Here is a 19722-nt window from a genome sequence, read left to right on the forward strand (position 1 = left end):
TCTGCTGATTATTTTCATCAGCTACAGAAAAACTAAAGAGCAGCAAAGAAAAGCTTTTTAATGTTGTGCTTTTTAGAATCATCTGAAATGTCAGTGCTGTGTGATAGAACAACTGACACTGGAGAAAACAACAGGTCCTGGTTTCACAAATGAAGACATCAGCAGACACATGTTCAGCCTCACTTTGTAAAGTGCTGCTCTGACTGGCTGTCTGCAGTCCAGGTCTGGTTCTGGGTCTTTGTCCATACTGGGGACAGGAGGGGTCTCCTGAGGACCCAGACTGGTCCCAGTATGAGGTAAAGCACTGTCTGCAGAACCAGTGTCCACAGCTGGTAGAGACTGGATCCTTCAGGATGCCCTGACACAGAGCACAGCAGGACAGCTGCTCCTCCACAGAGACACCACTCGTCTTCCTCCCTCTGTGAAGACATGTCTTCATTACTAACATGTCACAGTCAAATATGTCTAATAACTGACTCATCTTCAGCTCAGTTTACAGTAGAAACTGTCTCTTACTGTGAGTCTGAGGGTCCAGGTTCAGGACTGAAGTGTGGAGGAAGATCTTTGGACCAGTCACTCTTCATAGACAGACAGCTGGATCCTGGAGACTCTGCTCTCAGTCTGTGGTTCTGACCTCTGCAAACACAAACACGTTTTTATTCATATCACATCAATCACTGATCAATTCTCTGATGACAGTGTCATAGTGAAGACTGAAGTTTGTGAAGTGAAGTTCCTTCTGACTTTATGAACACTGAAAAACAACAGTGAAATTAGTGAAAATTTCACACGTTGAATTCACTTTTAAAAATTCAGATACATAATTTCAATGAAAAACAAAACCAGTGGCAGAAATTCACAGATTTCAAAATTCTAAGTCTGCTGAGACAGATTTGCTTCCCTACACTACAGACAACAGAGCTGGTGGTAAAGGCGGCCTGCAAGCTGCTGAGACGTGCTGGTCTTATTCGGTCCAGCAGGAGGGTCCTCACATCGAAAACATCGGAGCAAATATTCAAAAAGGAATCATTTGGATGAACTGACCACATCTTATAAATCTAAACAGTCATGTTCTCACCTGGAAAAGTATGAAAACTCAGTCAAGTGATATGAAAACAGTCCTAGGACCAAAGTTGTAAGAGCTTTGAGTCTGGATTGACCGTGGATAACGCCGGATTGATCTTTTATTTTGGTACTTCCTCTGACCAGCAGTGTGAATTAGCATATAAGCTAAATATAGTGTTTCACTAATGTTTAGATTTAGCATTCAAATTTAGATTTAACATTTAAATTTAACATTAAAGTTGACTAAATGTGGTGAAATGTTGTTGTTTCAGTATGAACCACTTTACAATCAGCGGCCCATATTACATAGATCCTGAAATCTGTATAAACAGCTGACAAATATCTAGTTTGATATTAAAGAGGCTCAGTCATTTCCTCCAACAGCTGCTCACTGTAGTTTGGATCAAACTAACTGTGGAGAGTGAAGCTCTGACATGTGAAGCTCATCATTCAGGCTGTAAAATGATCCTGCAAAGTGTGGTCAACTCTGTTAGATCCCAGCTTATCCAGGTTCACCAACACACTGCTCTCTTCTTCTGTGGCTGCTTCTCTGCTCCACCACGACCCTTTAATTACTGACATCTTTACATCTCTGTCATGTTCATCAGCTGCAGCAAAAATATGCACAAGAAAAAAGTCAAACTCTTCTTTGTTGGGATCATTTCACAAGAAACCAGCTCCTCAGCAGTCACTGTTAATACACTGATATGTCAGGCAGCTGGTGTCAGGGTGGGCGGCAATCTGGCGGGTTGAGCAGGTGCTTTTTTCAGAGCTCCTCAAGCTTGTCCCAAAACTATTCAATGGACGTTACTCTGCTGAGTAAGATACAGAAAGATACAGAATGAGGTGGTGTCTTCAGATCAAAGGGTTGGAAGAGAAAAGAGATGAAAATGTCAGAGCACAAATCATCAAAATCCTCAAGAGACTCGTCCCAGAGACGGAGTCAAAGATGGGGGATGTGGTGGACTCTGTGCATAGAGGAGGAAAAATTTTACCGTTACCGTCCCCCAGTGATTATATTTTAGTAAAAGGAGACTGGAACATGACTCCAAATGAGCTGGTTGAGGTGCCCTCCAGTGTAAGTAATGCAGTGTCATGACATTCTTCAAAGTTTTATGACAGATAATAAATGAACTGATGTTTACAGAAGTTCAAATTGGGGGGTTAATAGTTCCACATGGTTTAAGCCTCATGGAGGAAGCAAATAGAGAAATGATCACTGGTTGGTGAGTGATAATATTCTGAGCTACACTTCACAATCCAAAACTTACAAAGCACCTTGTCAGATCATTGTTTTGTAGATCTTATCTTAGAACCCACACAGAAAGAAATCAGAATGAAAGGATATTGGAAGTTTGATGCCAGTTTGTTAAATAAGGAAGAATATTGTGATAAAATTAGAGAAATAATTAGGGATATTGGAAATAATGATTCAAATGAAGGTAATATTTACAAACTGGAATTTATTAAATTCAAAATGAGAGAATAAATAAATAATAATTTTATTTTATTTCTAGATTTTTACAAAGCATTTGATTCTGTCCAACATCAGTTTATACTGGAAACTTTGAGGTTCTTTGGTCTTGGAGAGACATTTATTAAGATTATAGGGCTGCTGTACAATGGAATCTACAGCTGTGTTTCTCTAGGACATGGCACTTGGCCACCTCTGTTTGTAATGGTGGCAGAGATGTAATCTATTCTGATTAAAACAGTGACATTGAAGGTTAAATGTGATGGATAAACAAATAATAAGAAGTCAGCTGGTGGATGACCCAACTTTGTTCTTATAAAATGAAAATCAGATCCTTTAGCTTTGCAGTCAATCAGTTCTCCAAAGCATCAGGTCCATGGTTCAACATCAATAAATGTGAAATAATGACAGTGCAGGAGCGCCCCCTGCAGTCAGCATGTAATATACAGGTTCAGAAGGAGGAGAAATCTTTAGGAACTGTTATTTGTTGAGACAGAATTATTTGTGAATGTATATAAGTCTATATATATGTATATAAGGAGAACTGATATAAAACTATGAACTATGACAAAAAAAACTATGAAGAGGGGGGAGCAAATGTGATTGATTTTGATATTCTGAGTGGTGTCTTGAAACTGAAGTGGTTACAGTCTTTCATCTTTTTGGTTCATTGTCCCTGATGTGATTTTCCAGAACATGGGAGGAACAGACTTTCTACTACGCTGTGACTTTGAATTTAACTCATTACCAGTCAAACTCTCCACTTTCCATCAGCAAGCCCTCCTCTACTGGAAATTAATAAAAAGACATAATATGACACCACATAACACACCTGTGTGGAACAACACATATGTTCTACACTGTGAAAAATCTGAAGGAATCTGGGCTGCAGCTCATTTTCTGGATGACAGTGGAAATGTGTTACAGCACGAGATGTTCTGTGAGAAATTCCAACTCAAATGTTCTGTTCAAACCTTTAACAGATTGATTAAAGCCGTACCAGTCTCTTTGAGATCAGTGGTTAAAGATCTCTCCTGGGCTGACACAGCTCTGCAGCACAGGAACTGACTTTTGAGACAGTAAATGTACAAAGTTATTAGAAACAGTCTGTTATGGGAACGCTACCACAGCCCAGTTAAAAGAAATTCTATACTGAGGGGATTTGAGATTGAGGAGGTGAAGGTGATAAAGAGAAGATATATTTCACTTCCTCTCCCTCCTGAAGTGAAAGAGGTGAACTTTAAAATCTTAAATGAGATTTACCCAACAAACAAGTTGTGAAGACTGAGGTTTAATCTTGATGTGAAGAACTGTGTGTTCTGTGAAAATGAGACTGAAAGCTTGGAACATTTATTCTTCCACTGTGGATCAGTCTTTCTGGAGCGACATGTGGAGCTGGACACAGTCCAAGAGGATCATTTACAAATGCAGGTACTTTAAAACCAAACCATGTATGAATCATTGGCTGAATGAATTGAAATAACTATGCAAGTCTCTGAAGCTGATAAAGGATGATAAGAAAGCCCTGAAGTTAGTTTATTCTCTTGATTTATTTCAGTGAATCTTCTTCTTAATCTTTTCATGTACTTCTGTTTTTTTTCTCTTCAAGTTTGACTTTATTTATTTAATGTGCTTCTGCTCAACCTCAGTTTTTCCTGTGAAGAAGCTAAACTGCCTTGTTTGTTTGTATCTTGATTTGTTTATGAATAAAGTTTATATCATAAAAAAAACTACGGCAGCTGTTACAGGAAGTGACATCACTGCAGGAGCTCAACACACTAAACACTGTTACAGAGACAGTTTGGAGGTTCACAGGTTTGTAGCAGGTCTCTTACTGTGAGTCTGAGGGTCCAGGTTCAGGACTGAAGTTTGGAGGATCACCTTTGGACCAGTGACTCTTCACAGACAGACAGCTGGGTCCTGGAGACTCTGCTCTGTCCTCCTCTTCCTCCACACAATCACTCATCTTCAGGACTTCAGTCAGTCTGAGAGGGAAACCAGTAACACTGACTGTGAGCTCACACACACAAGAGTCAGGACAAACAAGCTGCTCAAGAGAGACACACACACACACACACACACACACACACACACACACACACACAGGTTTTCCTCTCAGTGTCTCTGTGTGGACAGAAGTTCACTGTGACTCTTCTTCCCTCCACAGTCCACAGGGACAAACTGACTCAGAGACTTTGACAGTAAAATAATGATAATGTTGTGTTAACACTCACCTGCCTCAGCCTTCAGTTTCCCTCCTTCTGCTCCGTCCACTTCAAATGGAGTCTGACCTCACTGAACACTTTCACTTCCCTCTGCATTTACAAGAAGACACATGACTGTGTGTGTGTGTGTGTGTTTGTGTGTGTGTGTGTGTGTGTGTGTGTCACTATTTCAACAGAATTATCTGCCATCATGCACCAGCCCCTACTCCAGCTGCAGTGTCCAGCAGCTCGGTCAAAGCTTCCAGCCACCAACTGAAGCTGGTTCCTACCTCCACTGAGCCCAGTGTCCACCAAGTGTCCTCGCCGCATGTCTCAGCTCATGCCTGCGTTCCAGCCTTCTTGTCTCATCGTTGGCTCCTCTATGGTCTGGAATGTGTCCATCCCCAGACCTGAATCCTTTGGCTGCACCTGGGATTGATGGAGGAGTCAACACAGCAAAACAACCAGTCCTGTCTGCATGGGTTTGAAAGAAAAGAGGGATTCAGCTTTGGCCTCCAGAGACAAGAAGTTTCCAAACAGCTGGACAATCATCACCTGTCATAAAAAAGATAACACAAAATAAATAACACAATTAATGAATGTAACGCAACAATTTACTGAATCAGACAATGGCATGTTTTGATCAGATTATTTAATGCTTGCTATTTTCAAGAGTACAGATAGTTTCATTAAAAAATGTTTTGCGTTTACATGAGTGATTGTGTAACAAGATGATGAAACAGGAGATTATGTTGAAAATCAAGCATTTTTCTGAGCTAGAAAACAAAACATTTAAAATGAAGCATCTTCTAAACTTTCAGGAGTTTGTATGAATCCTGAACTTCGTTCCTGCAGACTGGTGAACCCCTCTCTCCCTTCAGAACTGCTGCTGACTGTTCACACTGAACACTGAGCATTGTTCATGAACTATGTCACGACTACTGTCCATCAAATAAAGCTGCTCAGAGACTGAGTGGGCTCTTTACTGCGACGTGTTTGTACAAATCCATCACTTTGTCCAGTTGACTTCTGACTGTTTATTAGAAAGCTTCAATCAAAGTATAACGTTAAACAGAAAATATCGGAGCCTGCTCACGCTCTTTGTCACAAAAAACCTGCCACTCAAATGGACGGGCAAAAAAAACCACACCCCTACAGCCTGCCACCGGAAATGATAGTCAAATCAACATGCAGCCTAAACAAAATGAACAACACAGGCTCCTCCGACTTGAGTGGGTGAGTGGGGGAGTGACCTTAACCATTATGTTAAGATATAATGACAATACAACAATAAAAATACAACAGTGTAGAATCTCAGTGTTTACCTGAACTTACCTTTGGTGAAATGTGTGAACTTTGATGGTTGCCAGTGTTTGCCCTCCCCAGGGACGGAGGCACATTTGATTGTACAGATCCACAATCTCCTCCTCTCTGGGTTTTCTTTCTCTGACAGGATTCTGTAGAAGCACAAGTCAGACTTGTCTCCTCGTCTGTTGGTGCATCCAGCTGCACAAAGACTGTTCTGGCCAAATGAACCAAAGAACCTTGTAATGGAAGGAAGCATTGGGTGCGTTCGAGATGGACTTAAGCTGACTTCACCTGACTTGATAGTCAACGTGATCTACCAGTGACTGCAGGGGTGGAGTATAAAACCACTGCAATATGTCACACTGATTTATGTCAACATGTCAGACCGTTTAGCAAAACCTATAAACTCTGTTTACTCACCCGAACACGTGGTTCTGAAACATTTTCAGGCCAAAGACAAGTTTACACCAGTCTCTGACACATGAAATTACATTTAGTAGGGAGGTCATGACATGTTTTTTTTTTCCTACAGTGTTGTAGGTACTGTAAATGTCATAGGTCCTGGGGATCTGATTCTTCCAGGACTGACGAGAGACTGCTCCAGACTGTTCTAGTCTGACATTAAACTCAGAGAGAAGAAGAAGACAGGTACAGTAACAATAACAACATGTGGAATGACAGCAGCAGGTTCAGGTGCAGCAGCAGGTCCAAAAAAAACACACCATGCCTGGTGTCTGCAGTTTATGATCTGACTCAGATCATCAGGACAAGTTGTAGAGGAGCAGAAGTCAGTGTGTAAACGGAGAACTAGCCTCATACTGAAGAAGCAATCCTGCCAGAACTTGTTTGGCCTCTTACACCATGCCACAAAGTGAACCAAGAAGACAGTAAATACTTTACGCTGGAACTGTAGTTAGGTTAAAACCTGCAGTTCTGAAAGTTAAGCTCTATTAACTGAAAGGCAGGATATTATTATTTTATTTATTTTTCTATTTATGCCTTATTTTGCCTTGTGTGCATTTAGGAAATGACTATTTGACAATTTGAAATGACTTACCTTAGAACTTCAATTAGAAGCCGAGTCCATTTTACTGTCCTGGTGTGGCTGCACAGTTTGTCAAATAAACGCAGGTCTCAATTAGACGCCCGGTTCTCTGGATGTATCGTCCCTGTCAGTTATCTGATTTGTTCATGCAAATAAAGGTTTAAATAACTATGGCGATCTTCAGCTTTCGTCCTTTCTAAAGTAGGCTACCTGTATTTTGATATGGTCCTCTCTCTCTCTCTCTCTCTCTCTCTCTGCATGTGGTTGTCCTAGATACGCTGTCTCTCAGAGCTAGATCACATGAATTTGTTGTAATATTTTGTTGGGTAGCCTGGTAATATTAATAGGAGCATTATTCATACTGTTTTAATTAATCAATTTGACAGCATTTCCCATAATTCCTGTGCATGAGTTTTGTGCAGATGGAATTAATGGCCTGTCCCATGTAGACACCTGTCCCAAATATAGGTCAGTGGAATTCAGTGACTGAAGCAGATAAAAGCCCGAGCTATCAATTTAAGTTTTATGGTTCTTATTTTTTATGTATTTGTTTTTTAATTTGAAAACCGAGAATGAAACATGGTACTTGCACTACATGGCTTCAGTTTTTACAGATAATATTGTATGAAAAATAAGCAATAAAAATTAAGTGATTTTTCTTGAAAGTAAACCACTTACTTTCTCATTTTATGATAATAAGACAAAAATAGTTCTTATCAAGATACTCGATCAATCGACAGAATAACTGGTAGAATACTCAATTATTAAATGAATCAGCAGCTGCAGTCTGATGTCAAGTTACTGTTCCTGTATGTGAACTATGACGATGACTTCTGTTGTAGCAACGCTCCACACACAATGTTCACCGAGGATAACATTAGCTTGTTCAGGCTAACATTAGCTTGTTTAGGCTAATATTAGCTTGTTTAGGCTAATATTAGCTTGAATAAGCTAACATTAGCTTGTTTATGCTAACATTAGCTTGTTTATGCTAATGTTAGCTAATTTAGGCTACCGTTAGCTTGTTTAGGCTACCGTTAGCTTGTTTAGGCTAACATTAGCTTGTTTAGGCTACCGTTAGCTTGTTTAGGCTACCGTTAGCTTGTTCAGGCTACCGTTAGCTTGTTCAGGCTACCGTTAGCTTGTTCAGGCTAACATTAGCTTGTTCAGGCTAACGTGGCGACAGCTCATCATGTGAGCTGGGAGCTTATAACATTAGCAGCTACAGTCTCCACTGTTCAGTCTGTCAGAATATAACAGTGACTTTTAAATGAATATTTTCCCTCCATGACTCTGTCCCCTCGTCGCTCAGTTGAACTCCTGCTGGACACTGACTGTATGGAGGTGTGTGTACATGCTGCTGACCTGTGTGGAGACATTTGTTTCTTTTCCCCTCATCAGGTAAATATTCTTCTCAGTGTCCATTAAACACTGGAAACACTTGCACTTTAACTGAACACGCTCAAAAGAATTCAGCATTATAACATCACTCACACACTAACAGTGGAGGGCGTCTCCTGCCGGCAGCTGTGGTAACTCCAGTCTGCTTCTCCAGCAGGATCATGGTTTGATCTCTGGATCTGGATGATGATCTGCTGCCATGTGACCCAGTTATGTTCGGCAGTCACTAGTTCAGTTGTATTGTGCACCACCCACTTAGGTGAGGCTGGGTAAGGTTACTATATGTCTGCTTAGGGGTTAGGGTGGGCTATACCATATACACTATCTGACTATCAAGTGGTTGTTCAGTTATTTCTAGGTGGCTGCAACTGTCTTTGTAAAATGTTACTTAGTTTAGTCAGATTTGAAATGTGAAACCATCTCCCTCAGTTCTCTGGTCCCGTTTTCTAAGTGCTTTCTGTCTCATTCATTGTGTGACTCTTACATTGTTGGTCCCCTGGTGAACACTGGTGACTGTGTGGGAGGGTTTGCGTTGTGGCCTACCTCAGTGACTCTGTCTGCTCTGGACTTATCTTTTTCCTTCCTCTGTCTCTGAAGTCTTTGCCTCTCCTCTTCATGCTCCTTCTGCTGCTCTGTTGGTTGCTGTGACATCAGCAGCTGCCTCCTTGTCTCCATCTCTGTCTGCTGGAATTAACAATGTCACTCATCAGCTTTATTTTCTTCACTGAGCAAAAATCTTTCTTACCAGCATTTCATCATTACACTGTGGATCAGAAACAGAAATGTAACTGTAACTGACATGTTTCATATCTAAACTCATAACCCAGCAGTGTAGCAACAAGTGCAGTTAATACAACATGACAATTCATCACAAGGAGCTCAAAAGAAGCTTTTTCTGTCACATGAAAACTATTTTTGTGATCAACAAACTGCACACAGGAATTAAAAAACAATGCAGTCACATGTAATAAAATACTTATTAAATAATCTTTATTTTTCATGTCATCGGTTAAAGAAACTGCAGAAAGTCACAAATGCAACAATTTCAAACCTTTCATGTAAAATTTCTTCCAGAGCAAGTAAATCTACACAGTTTTCCACACATGCAACTTAGACAACAAGTAAAACAAAGTTTTCTGCTTCAAACTGTGTTGTACAAGAGGAAAAAGTAAGTTGGCATCTCCTGATTACAAACAGAGATGCACATCTTAATATAATGCCTGTTGGATTGTAACTGATGAAAAAAGTGACTCACTGAACAGGAAAACACAGGAAAAGTAAATTCTCCTTTTCCACAACATGAAACAGTTTGACCAAAGAGAAATAAGAGAGTGAAGCGAGGAGGTCTTACCTGTCCACAGGCCAAATGTACATAGGACTGTAGAACTCTACTGTCCTGCAGATGATATGCAAATGAGCCTCTATGATGTCAGAGGACGTCACAACATGAGCATTCTATTCCAGCTGTCAGTTCTATTGTCAATGACTTCCAATCATATTATACAGTGAAATCATGTAGAGCACATTTCTTAACAAAAGTACAGGTGAAATAATGAATGGCACTGACAGCATTTCTCAGACATGTAACCGAAGCACTGGGGAGGAGTGGAGGGGCCATTCAACCTTTGACACACCATGAGACACAGCTCTGCTGCTTCATATGTGTGTTTGCACGTGTTTGTGTCATATTTGTTCGAGTGTGTTTAGCACCTAAAGCACAAAATCACATTTAACCATCTTCCTGTTTTATTGGCTGCTGGTTCCTTTTTTGCAGCTCTACTTCCTTTTTGGTGGAGTTTCCATGTTGTTCAGATCTGTTGTACCAGAGATGGTGGCTTCACAGTTCTCTGAAACAAGATTTCAGGTCCACACAGTCTAAAGGCAGATGTCCATGTGTCTGTGATCATAAAGCAGGTCTAGGTTCTATATTAATACTGTGAAAGTATCAAAGCCTCAGTCCACAGAGAAATGCACACAGCCTGTATTCAGACACTGAGCCTTAAAACCAGCCGTCAGGACTTCTGATGCTTTGTGATGTCACATCAAAGCAGTCACTGCCCTCAGCCACGCCCCCAAGCTCCTCCTACCTGAAATCTGCTATTCGGTTTCCATGAAATCTGCTACATTTTTATCAGATCACTCAATCTGATAAAAGAATCAACCAATCAGAAGGGAGGCCTGAGAGAGGAGATGTAAAACTACACTGAGATGGTTTTTGGTTCTTAAAACCACAGATATATCTTCTGATGGAGATCAGCACTTATAGGTAGTCCTATAAATACTCCTCTGTCCAGTCACTTGTTGTTGTATGTGTAAAGCCCTCTCTCCTCTGCAGTGTTCATATTTCTTTATGGATATTTGCTCCTCAGCCTGAGTCACAGCACTGTGAGCAGAACCTGGTTAAACTAATCAACACACTTTAGAAAGAGTTTGCTTCGCTCCAGTGGATGTTAATATGCTGCACAGAGTTAGCACTCCACAGAGCAGGCACACTGTTTGGCTCTTCGCTGTCTCATATAGTCTCTGTTCATTCTCTCTGAAGGTTAATGCTCTATATAAATACTGTATATTCATTTATTCTTGTTACTGTGGTCTTATTTCAGGAAGTTGTCCACTGTAACACACCGCATGAATCCCGACAGTAAAACCTCAGTGAAGGTTGTGATGTTGTGTTATCACCGTCACTGTGAAAGCCACTTGTCCATCTTGCGTTTTTGTCAGTAAATGTTATGTAAGTTCTTCTTTGTGGTTTTTGTTAGACAGTGTATGAGTAAGAGAACAGCAGACGTGAGGGCTGTGCGGGGGTCTACTTTAATCAGAAGAAGAAGACAGCCCTGGTGACGGTGATGGTAAGCTGCTGCCTTCACGGCGGCTGCCAGTCCAGCAGGCCTCCTACAGGCCTCCTTAAGACCACGTGTCAGTGGCCAGACCTCTAGACAGACAGGTCTGGAGGTCTTTGTGTTGTGACTCAAAGAGAGCCTGTGCTCAGTTCTTTGAGTATATGCTCTGAATCCAAGCTCCCTGAACGCACCACAACGTACTTAATGTTTCTTAGAAATATTTAAAGGCTTTTGTGACTTGATGGAAGCAGGTGTGAAAACACTGAGTCTCAAGCAGAGCGTTTTAAAGATTTAGAACCATCACATTTGTTACAGTGTGGAGAGCTGAAGCGTAAAATGTTACATAAGTTAATGAAACAGTCGAGAGAAGGTTGCAGGGGGCTGTATCTGTGCTGCTCGTGTTTTATAATGTTGCCTTAACTTCATTTACATTTTACAACTGAGTGAATTCAACTTCAATTTTCTGCTTGTTTTTTTCTTCTGCCTCACGATGAGAGGACTGAATGAACATCTCATAGTCAACTCGAGGAATTACACTGCGCTCCTGAACATACGTCAGTGTCCCGCAGCCCGACGACAGTCACGTTCACTTCCTCTGTGGATCCAGGACGGCTGTTTTCAGAGTGTGACAGGCAGCTGCTGGTCAGGACTGATTGCAACATCACTGACTTTCCAGCAGTGACGCAACAGAGGAATCTACCTATTGACTTGTCACTGCAGGACCCTCGTGTTCAGGAATTCATGCCTCTTTCACTGATTGATCGTTTCACTGCTGTAATATGCTTTTCAAGGTAAAACAAACACAATGGTAGAAAGAAACTAAGCATTTTCTCAAATACTGTACTCAGGTACAAGTCTGAGGTACTTGTACTTTACTTGAGTATTTTGCTTTCTATAAATGCTACTTTAGAATTTCCTCTGCTTCAGAGGAAAATGTACTTTTTACACTATATTGATGTGATGGATATATTTTAATGAGTGGTGACTTTTCAAAATAAGATCTTCTCGAGTTCTTTTGTAGAGGCAGAAGAGTACTATATACTTTAGATACTTTAGCTACATTTAGCTGATGATACATCTGTACTTTTACTGGTGTTTTTTTTTGTATTTTGTTTTGTATAGAAAAAGAACAATCATGCAGGTGAATATTCAAAGTAAAAGTGAGGACTCACACACACAGTGGAGTTCTGCAGGAAAGCTGGAAATTAGTCAAAGCATTTTCAGCCTCTGGGTCCCTCGTCCTGAAGTCTCTGGGTTTCTTGAAAAGGTTTTTGTTTAGATGCCTTATGTCCTTTCACTTTTAGAAATGCTGTCTTTATATTTATTCTGAGTTGTCTGGTTTTAATCCAAAAGAATGAATTTGTCATGGCAGCTTTTCCACAGGAGGTGGCGGTGTGAAACAATGACAGATATAAACACGTCCTCTCATCCCTCAGTCCTGCACTTCAGGTAGGTAATGTGTCAAAACCTGACTCGACATGTTAGCTCGGGCTCATCTCCATTATTTGGTTTAGACTGACATCATACTGCCTGGCTCCATAAACTGTTTGTAGTGATTAAGATGTATCATATTGTTGACCTGTGCTGGAAACAGTATAAATAGTTTCTGTACAAATGTATAAGAATAGTTGTTGACTCCAGGCGATACTTGACTGTATCTGTGTAAAGGTGCATTTATGATGCACTTTGTAACTAAAGTATATTTGGAAAGTGGAATTTAGAGATATAAATGACATAGAGCCAAAAATGTGTTTGCTTTGGCCTGAGAGCCTGAAAATACACAGTAGAAGAAAAGACTGAAAGATAACAGTGCACACAGTCAACAGAAACTGTATCACCTGAATACATAAAGCTGTGGATCATTCAGCAACAGAAAGCCACGACTTTCCTGCATGTCAGGAAACAGCTGTTGACAGGCGCTGCACTCGGAACCATAACACAAGCTCGACACACGTTTTAACGTTTTATTCTACAACATCAAATACAGCAGTACATTTTTAAAGCTTCTACATGCCTTAAGAAAGGTGGCGCTCACCGGCCCACCTCTACAGCCTCGCTGTGTTTATACTCAACACTCGTAGAAACTGTTACTAACTTTTCTGCAGCACTCTGTTTCTGTGTGTTCATTTTTTATTGAACTGAGAGGCCAGTCAATAACAATGGATTACAATAATGGCTAAAACTGAGTTCATGCAGATGTTGAAGTTTCAGATCATCAGCTCAGTTGCATCGGTCCGTGGTGCACGTGAAGACTTGAAAGTGGGGGGTTGACTGTAAAATGAAGGCGTCTGATCTCTTCATGCACCTCTTGAAATATGAGTACTCTGCAGCCAAGAGAGGAATCATGTGAGAATGCTGCATGAACTAACCCGACTCTGTCCGGACTTCATTGCAAAGAAAAGCTTGGTCAACCAAATGACTTACTGGGAAAAGTAGAGACAACAGAGGCGCAGACGTCGTCGGCCCTTTGGCAGGTCTCCACTGTGTTGGTGCAACCGCCACCAGGTGAATATGGCACACAGCGGTTGCACTTCAGAGCCACACCTGGAAAACAAACATACACATATTGATATAATTGCTCCGCAGATATGTGCTTCCATTATGGAACACAAAGAGCCAGGCGCTTTCTTTATCTCACAAAAACATGGCAGCACTGGCTGTTATTTCAATCACCGATCACTAATGAGCCTTGCTTACTTTAGATTTAACCCGTTCAGATTTCCTGCGGCTTGAGCAAGATCTCGTATTCCATTGAGCAAAGAAAGAAAAACAAAGAAAATGAGTAAAATCCCAAATCAGACTCACCGCTGCCGATGCAGACGATCAGAAGAATGACAGCAAGCTGGGAGGCTTTCATTCTGACTCCTTCTGAAGACCTGATTACTGTTAAAGACCTGCTTAACATTTGAAGAATTTCATGTTACTACTGACGTCTTTCTTCTTCCTCCTTTTCTTCTAACATCTATAAATACTGTTCCTCCTTCCCTCTGTTCCAGCTCTTACAGTCTGACCACCAATAACCCTCCAATCTCCTTAATCACACACAAACCATGACCACTGTTGTTAAAAACATGAAATGAAGAAAGTATCAAATAATTACCTGCTTGTGTTTTCTGTCAGGTGCGTGAAGATCCACTGGCAGGAAGCGTTCTTGCAGACCCACTTATACTCTGCTCAGTCCACTGCTGAATAAACTGGAAATCCCGTTTTATTGTAACATGTTGGCACTGTGCAAGGGACTGCACAAAGGCAAACAATCATTGTGAAACTGAAACACAGAATTTCATCTAAACAAACTTCCCCAGTCCTCCTGAGAGTCCTGTCGACCATGTGACAGATCTTGGCTCAAATGTTCTGCATTTTCACAGAACTTCCCTGTGTCAAATCCCTGCACAGCAACTTGGTTGCTTACATTTTCCTCTACTCTACGAAATGAAATACAAATCAGGGGCAAAAACCAGGACCCCAGGACCCCCCAAAAAAAAAAAAAAAAAAGCCACATACCCACCCCAAAATAAGTAATCTCTCTTTGTATTTATTTCCCTTTTTATGCCCCTGGCATTCTGGTCATTGATCGGGCAGCTGATCGATGCACTCTGGATGAAACAAGTTGCAGCAAGTGTGTCGTGGTGTGGTGATGATGGTGTTTCGCCCTGTGGCGTTTGAGTCCGTGGAAAAAAAGAAAACCAAAACTGCAGACTTGTGTTATGGCTCTATAAAAGGCACATGCAAAGTTTAACGATATCCCAATCACAAGAGTTCAGTCTTCTCACTTCAAAACACTTCATGTTCCGTGGTCATTTAACCAGCATCATGCAGTTCATCTTCATGGCCACCAGAGGGAGACACATCATCATCAGTGAAGAGTCAGAGTCCTTCACTGTTAATGGAGAGATTTCCTTTAGAGCTCAGCTGATCGATAATCAACAATAATTGCTGTTGCAGTTGTAACAAACAGTGTATTTCATCATGAGATTATCCAAGCAGATAAAAACATTGTTGATTCACTAATTAAATGAGCACAGTATATATAATATCATTTTATAATGTAACATACCCCTGGCAGATTTTGATTTAAAGTGATCTTTTTTATTTGACCAACACGTTTCTTCTGACTGGAAAGGACATAGATGTGTGTCAAAATATGATTCAACAATGTGCTAGAGATTTTAATGAAACAAAGAAACTGTTTCTATGTTTGATTTACATTTTTATGAAAGATAGCATGTCTGAAATTATTCATACTCTTTGCAAATCGTCACAGTCTGTGGGAAAATTCAAGGCTCTAAACCATTCCAAATACCCCCCGCTGTTCTAGAGCATTCTACTTACACCACCAAGGCCATCCTGGTGAATCTGGGCCATGCTGGTGCCAACGTCTCAAGGCACACTCAACAAAACCATCAGGCAGTCTGCAGAGAAACGTGGGCTTGGGCAGCACTGGACGCTCCAACCTGACAATGCTAAAGATTAGGTTGATGGCAAAGAGGCCCTCCAACCCCAAAGACTTGGAGATGAATGATGACTGGTCACAAATACCGGTGGAGACGTGCAAAAAGCCTGTCAGCAATTATAAGAAGCGTTTGATTGCTGTAATAGCCAGTAAAGGCTTTTCCACTGATTATTGAGAAGGGTATGAATCATTCTGGACATGCCATTTTTTTCAACGTCTCATCTCACTGCTGCAGGACTGAGAGATTTTTCAGGAAATCCTGTTCCCACTGCCATCAAACTGGCTTAGATATTAACTGAATAATCTGCAGGACAATCAATCAATCAATCAATCAATCTATCTATCTATCTATCTATCTATCTATCTACCCCACCCCCACCCCCCCATACACACACACACACACACTCCGTTTACTTTCACTTTCAACGAACACTGTGATGCAGATTATTTTCTCCATCTGACGGGAATGTTACCGTGGAAAGTGAAAGTTATTAAGGGGTATTTAAGTGTTGTTATAATGTTATGTAATGACTGGGTCAGCGGTGTAGCAGTGGTAAAACAGCCCTTTATAGAGCCTACTGTATCTTTGTATGTATTATGATTATTTTTGTTGTTTATCTTACGCTCTCTTATTGTTGTCTACTTTTATTTTTAGTTTGTAACTGTCATGGACCTGTGTGTCTGGAATAAAGTAAAATCAAAAATGAAAGTCCGGACTTTAAACATGTCAGAGAGAGCAGGAGGGTGGGGGCTGGTGTTTACATCCCTCACCGCAGGCTGGCCAATCAGCTCCGACTCAAAGAGAGAGAGAGGTGGAGCAAGGCATGAAAACACAAACGCCCCACAGAGAGAGAGTTAGGTTTCTCTTTGAGTCAACATGGCGGCGCAGCTTCTTCTCTCCGTCTGAAGGTAACATGAGCACCTTCTTTAACACCTGTAATGACCTGAGCCACAGCAGAAGCTGCAGTAGAGCTCTCTGTGGTGATATTTCATCTTATTCTAATGCTGCTGAGTCAGAGCTGTAAGTGTAAAGTCAGGACGGGCTTTAAACATGGCCGCCGGTGTTTACAGCAGAGGCGGAGGAGTCAGAGTCAGACGCAGTCAGCTGCTTCCTGTTTTTGTCTCTGAGTTGGGATTTTTATACATTTATTGTCTTTATTTTGTTAAAACATATTTGGTATTTTTATTGAAGCGATGCCGAATTGTGTCTCTCTTGTTAGTTTGCTTTTGGTTGTTGGTTTGTTGTGGTTCCTTTATGCAGGAGCAGACAGGCAGGAAACTGCCAGGGCCCCTGGACTAAAAGAGGCCCCTGGTGGTTTTAGATTTATTGGGAAGTTTACTTATTGACAAATGTAGCTGCACCAATCTTCTGAAATGTAATTAAAGCCCTTCATAGGAAGATGTGTTGATAATGATTGGGAACTTGCAGACCCATAAAAGGTCAAGATTATTTTTTAATAATGTGATGTTTCAGAAATAATTTTTTAATTTTCAGTGTCAGTGAAATGAGTGAATGTTGTGTAATTTGAGCTTAGAGGTGAAATAAATTCAGTCCCAGTTGTTGTGTGTGAAATAATCAGCTGCAGCTTGTTTCATGAAGTCATTTCCTGCAGAGACGCTGCACATTCAGAGACTGTCAGATAAACTCAGTGTGTGTGAGTGTGTGTGTGTGTGTGTGAGAGAGAGAGAGAGAGAGAGAGAGAGAGAGAGAGAGAGAGAGAGAGAGAGAGAGAGAGACTTCACTGCAGCTTCATGACTCCATCTAGTGGACTGGTAGTAGAAGTACAGCAGCTTCCTCCTCCTCACACTGCTGACTGAATACAGCTGACACTGATATGAACCAGAGAAGAAGAGTCAGTCAGTGGAGGAGCAGCTGATATTTTTACAAGAGAAGTGATGTAAAGTTCAGTTGATGTGCAGATGAATGATTTGTGTTTGTCTTCACATGAATGTAGAAAATGTGATGTGGATGTGAACTCAGCAGCATGGCTCAGTGTGAGGACAGAGAGGAGGGGGCCCCTCCCTCTAAAATCACTCTGTGTGGGGGCCATGAGAGCCAGACCAGAGCTCAGAGGTGAGATGAGGATCTCTAACTGTCCATGACTCTTCTCCATGTCAGAGCTCAGCACTCACATCACTGCTCCATCATTATTCACATTCAAAGCTCTGTGTGTGTTGTTTTCAAGCCCAGAGCAGCAGCATGACACCCCAGACTGTGCTGCACCTGGACTTAGACCTGGACCTGGACTTAGGCGTGGACCTGCACCTGAGCCCAGCTGTGTGTCAATGAATAGTGACAGGTCAAATGAACGCTTTGTTGATTTTAAAAGAAGACAGTCCTCTGCTGCAATGAGGTACGCTGTTACTAACATTAACTTCATTGACATTAACATGTGTGTATTCATTTTATAATACCCAAAAAAGAATGTGGGTCTGTTGGATGTTTTTTCTGTCTGGTGAAGAATTATAATGCCAGGTTTGAAGTGACAAGCTAAGAGCTGTCCACTTGTGGTCGGATCAACTGAAACAGGTTTTAATGCCAGCTCTGAACAGGGTCTAATGGTCCATGACTCTTTTCCATGACCATGCTTAGCATTCAGATCACTCCACCATCATTACGCATCATTATGCATTATGCTTATTTTATTTACAGTGCTCACCATTTCGTGTTGCATTTCAACTCAAGCTAAGTGACCTAAAGAAAACCTCAAGGCAGTTCAAACTCACAAGTAGACTGCTTCACCCAGAACCACAACACAGCAGGTTGTCCCACACAGCAATACTAACACCAAGGAATCAGCCAGCATTCTTGGTTTCCTTTCTCAGCACATTTCCACACAGCATTCCCTAAGGCAGTGGTCGGCAAGTAAATGTGGCTTCCGGCCAGTTTTTTCCTAACCCATTACATGGCGGCCAGAACAAAATCAAAGGCTAATTTAAGAAACTGATTGATACAAATGCAACTCAAAGGAACTTTATTACTGTTCACACGTGGCTCTGTGGCCCACAGTCGCATATTATACGTTTGACTGATTTATTTAACTGGTGTTATTTTTTCACCAGTTTTAGCTGAAACTAACTCATGACCATGTGTTTACTGTACTCTGCTTCTGATATATTATTGCAAACCCAAACAAACCCCGGACAGTAAGAGAGGCAATGTCACAAAGCAATGTTGAATCATAGTAAAGTGAACATATGTAGAAAATGGTGAAACATGGTGTAATGTGTAACAGAAACATGTAAGAGACAAGTGGTGAGTAAAAGAGTTCTCACATTTATCAGTCGTGTGTTTGTTTCAGGATCCAGCAGCAGAGACCAGACTCTCCTGAACCCAGCTGTCTGTCTTTAAAGAGCCACCTGTCGAAGGATGTTATCACTGACTTTAAAGGAGGACGTCCATCAGCTGATCAGATGTAAGATGTAACAGGACAATAAGACACAGGTTGCTGTAGAAAAGAATCAGTTTGTACAACAGGTTGTTGAACAATGTCTGAAATCAAAGTGTTTCTGTCTGTTGTGAACGTCCACACTGGAATGTAGAGGTAAAACTCCAGCTGTCATAGAGAGGGAGGAGACATGATGTAGGTTAAATATGGAGTCTGTCCTGGAGGAATCATAGTGTTGACCTCAGTTGTTCACATGAAAAGTGACAGAAATAGTTTGTGTGAAGAATGAAAAAAGAGCTTGAGAGTGTTCAAACCCCGCCTCCTTTCTCACCTGCACACAGCTGACCAATCAATGAGGGAGGAGGGTGTTTCATACGCTGTTCAGCCATCTGATGAACTCCTCTGATGGAGTAAATTGATCCCTTAAAATGTTCCTGATTCATGTTTGAACTGTTGTTGTTTCTTAAATAGCGATGATGTGAAGATGATGAAGAAAACTCCGCTGACACCGTCTTACTTGTATGTAAAGAGGTTTATTACAAA

At 41.1% G+C, this 19722-nt stretch overlaps 2 protein-coding genes across 5 annotated transcripts in view; one reads left to right on the forward strand and one right to left on the reverse strand.

Annotated features, from left to right (window-relative positions):
• The window catches only part of LOC139609635 (protein NLRC3-like), a 243837-nt gene extending 243389 nt beyond the window's left edge, over positions 1 to 448 (reverse strand). For both annotated transcript variants that reach the window (XM_071464507.1, XM_071464505.1), the window contains exon 1: positions 184 to 448. In XM_071464507.1, coding sequence (XP_071320608.1) covers positions 184 to 448 — 265 coding nt within the window. The remainder of the gene's footprint in view (positions 1 to 183) is intronic.
• The window catches only part of LOC139609599 (protein NLRC3-like), a 362291-nt gene that overhangs the window by 88975 nt on the left and 253594 nt on the right, over positions 1 to 19722 (forward strand). For 2 of the 3 annotated variants that reach the window (XM_071464410.1, XM_071464409.1), the window contains exon 5: positions 19093 to 19206. In XM_071464410.1, the coding sequence (XP_071320511.1) occupies positions 19093 to 19206 (114 nt within the window). Of the gene's footprint in view, positions 1 to 16550; positions 16700 to 17745; positions 17865 to 17976; positions 18145 to 19092; positions 19207 to 19722 lie in introns of those variants that run through there. The other variant, XM_071464411.1, reaches the window with a different exon arrangement.

This window comes from Trachinotus anak, unplaced genomic scaffold, assembly GCF_046630095.1.
Source record: "Trachinotus anak isolate AG129_WGS33_773 ecotype Australia unplaced genomic scaffold, CSIRO_AGI_Tana_v1 ptg000026l, whole genome shotgun sequence".
In the NCBI taxonomy this organism is placed as follows: domain Eukaryota; kingdom Metazoa; phylum Chordata; class Actinopteri; order Carangiformes; family Carangidae; genus Trachinotus; species Trachinotus anak.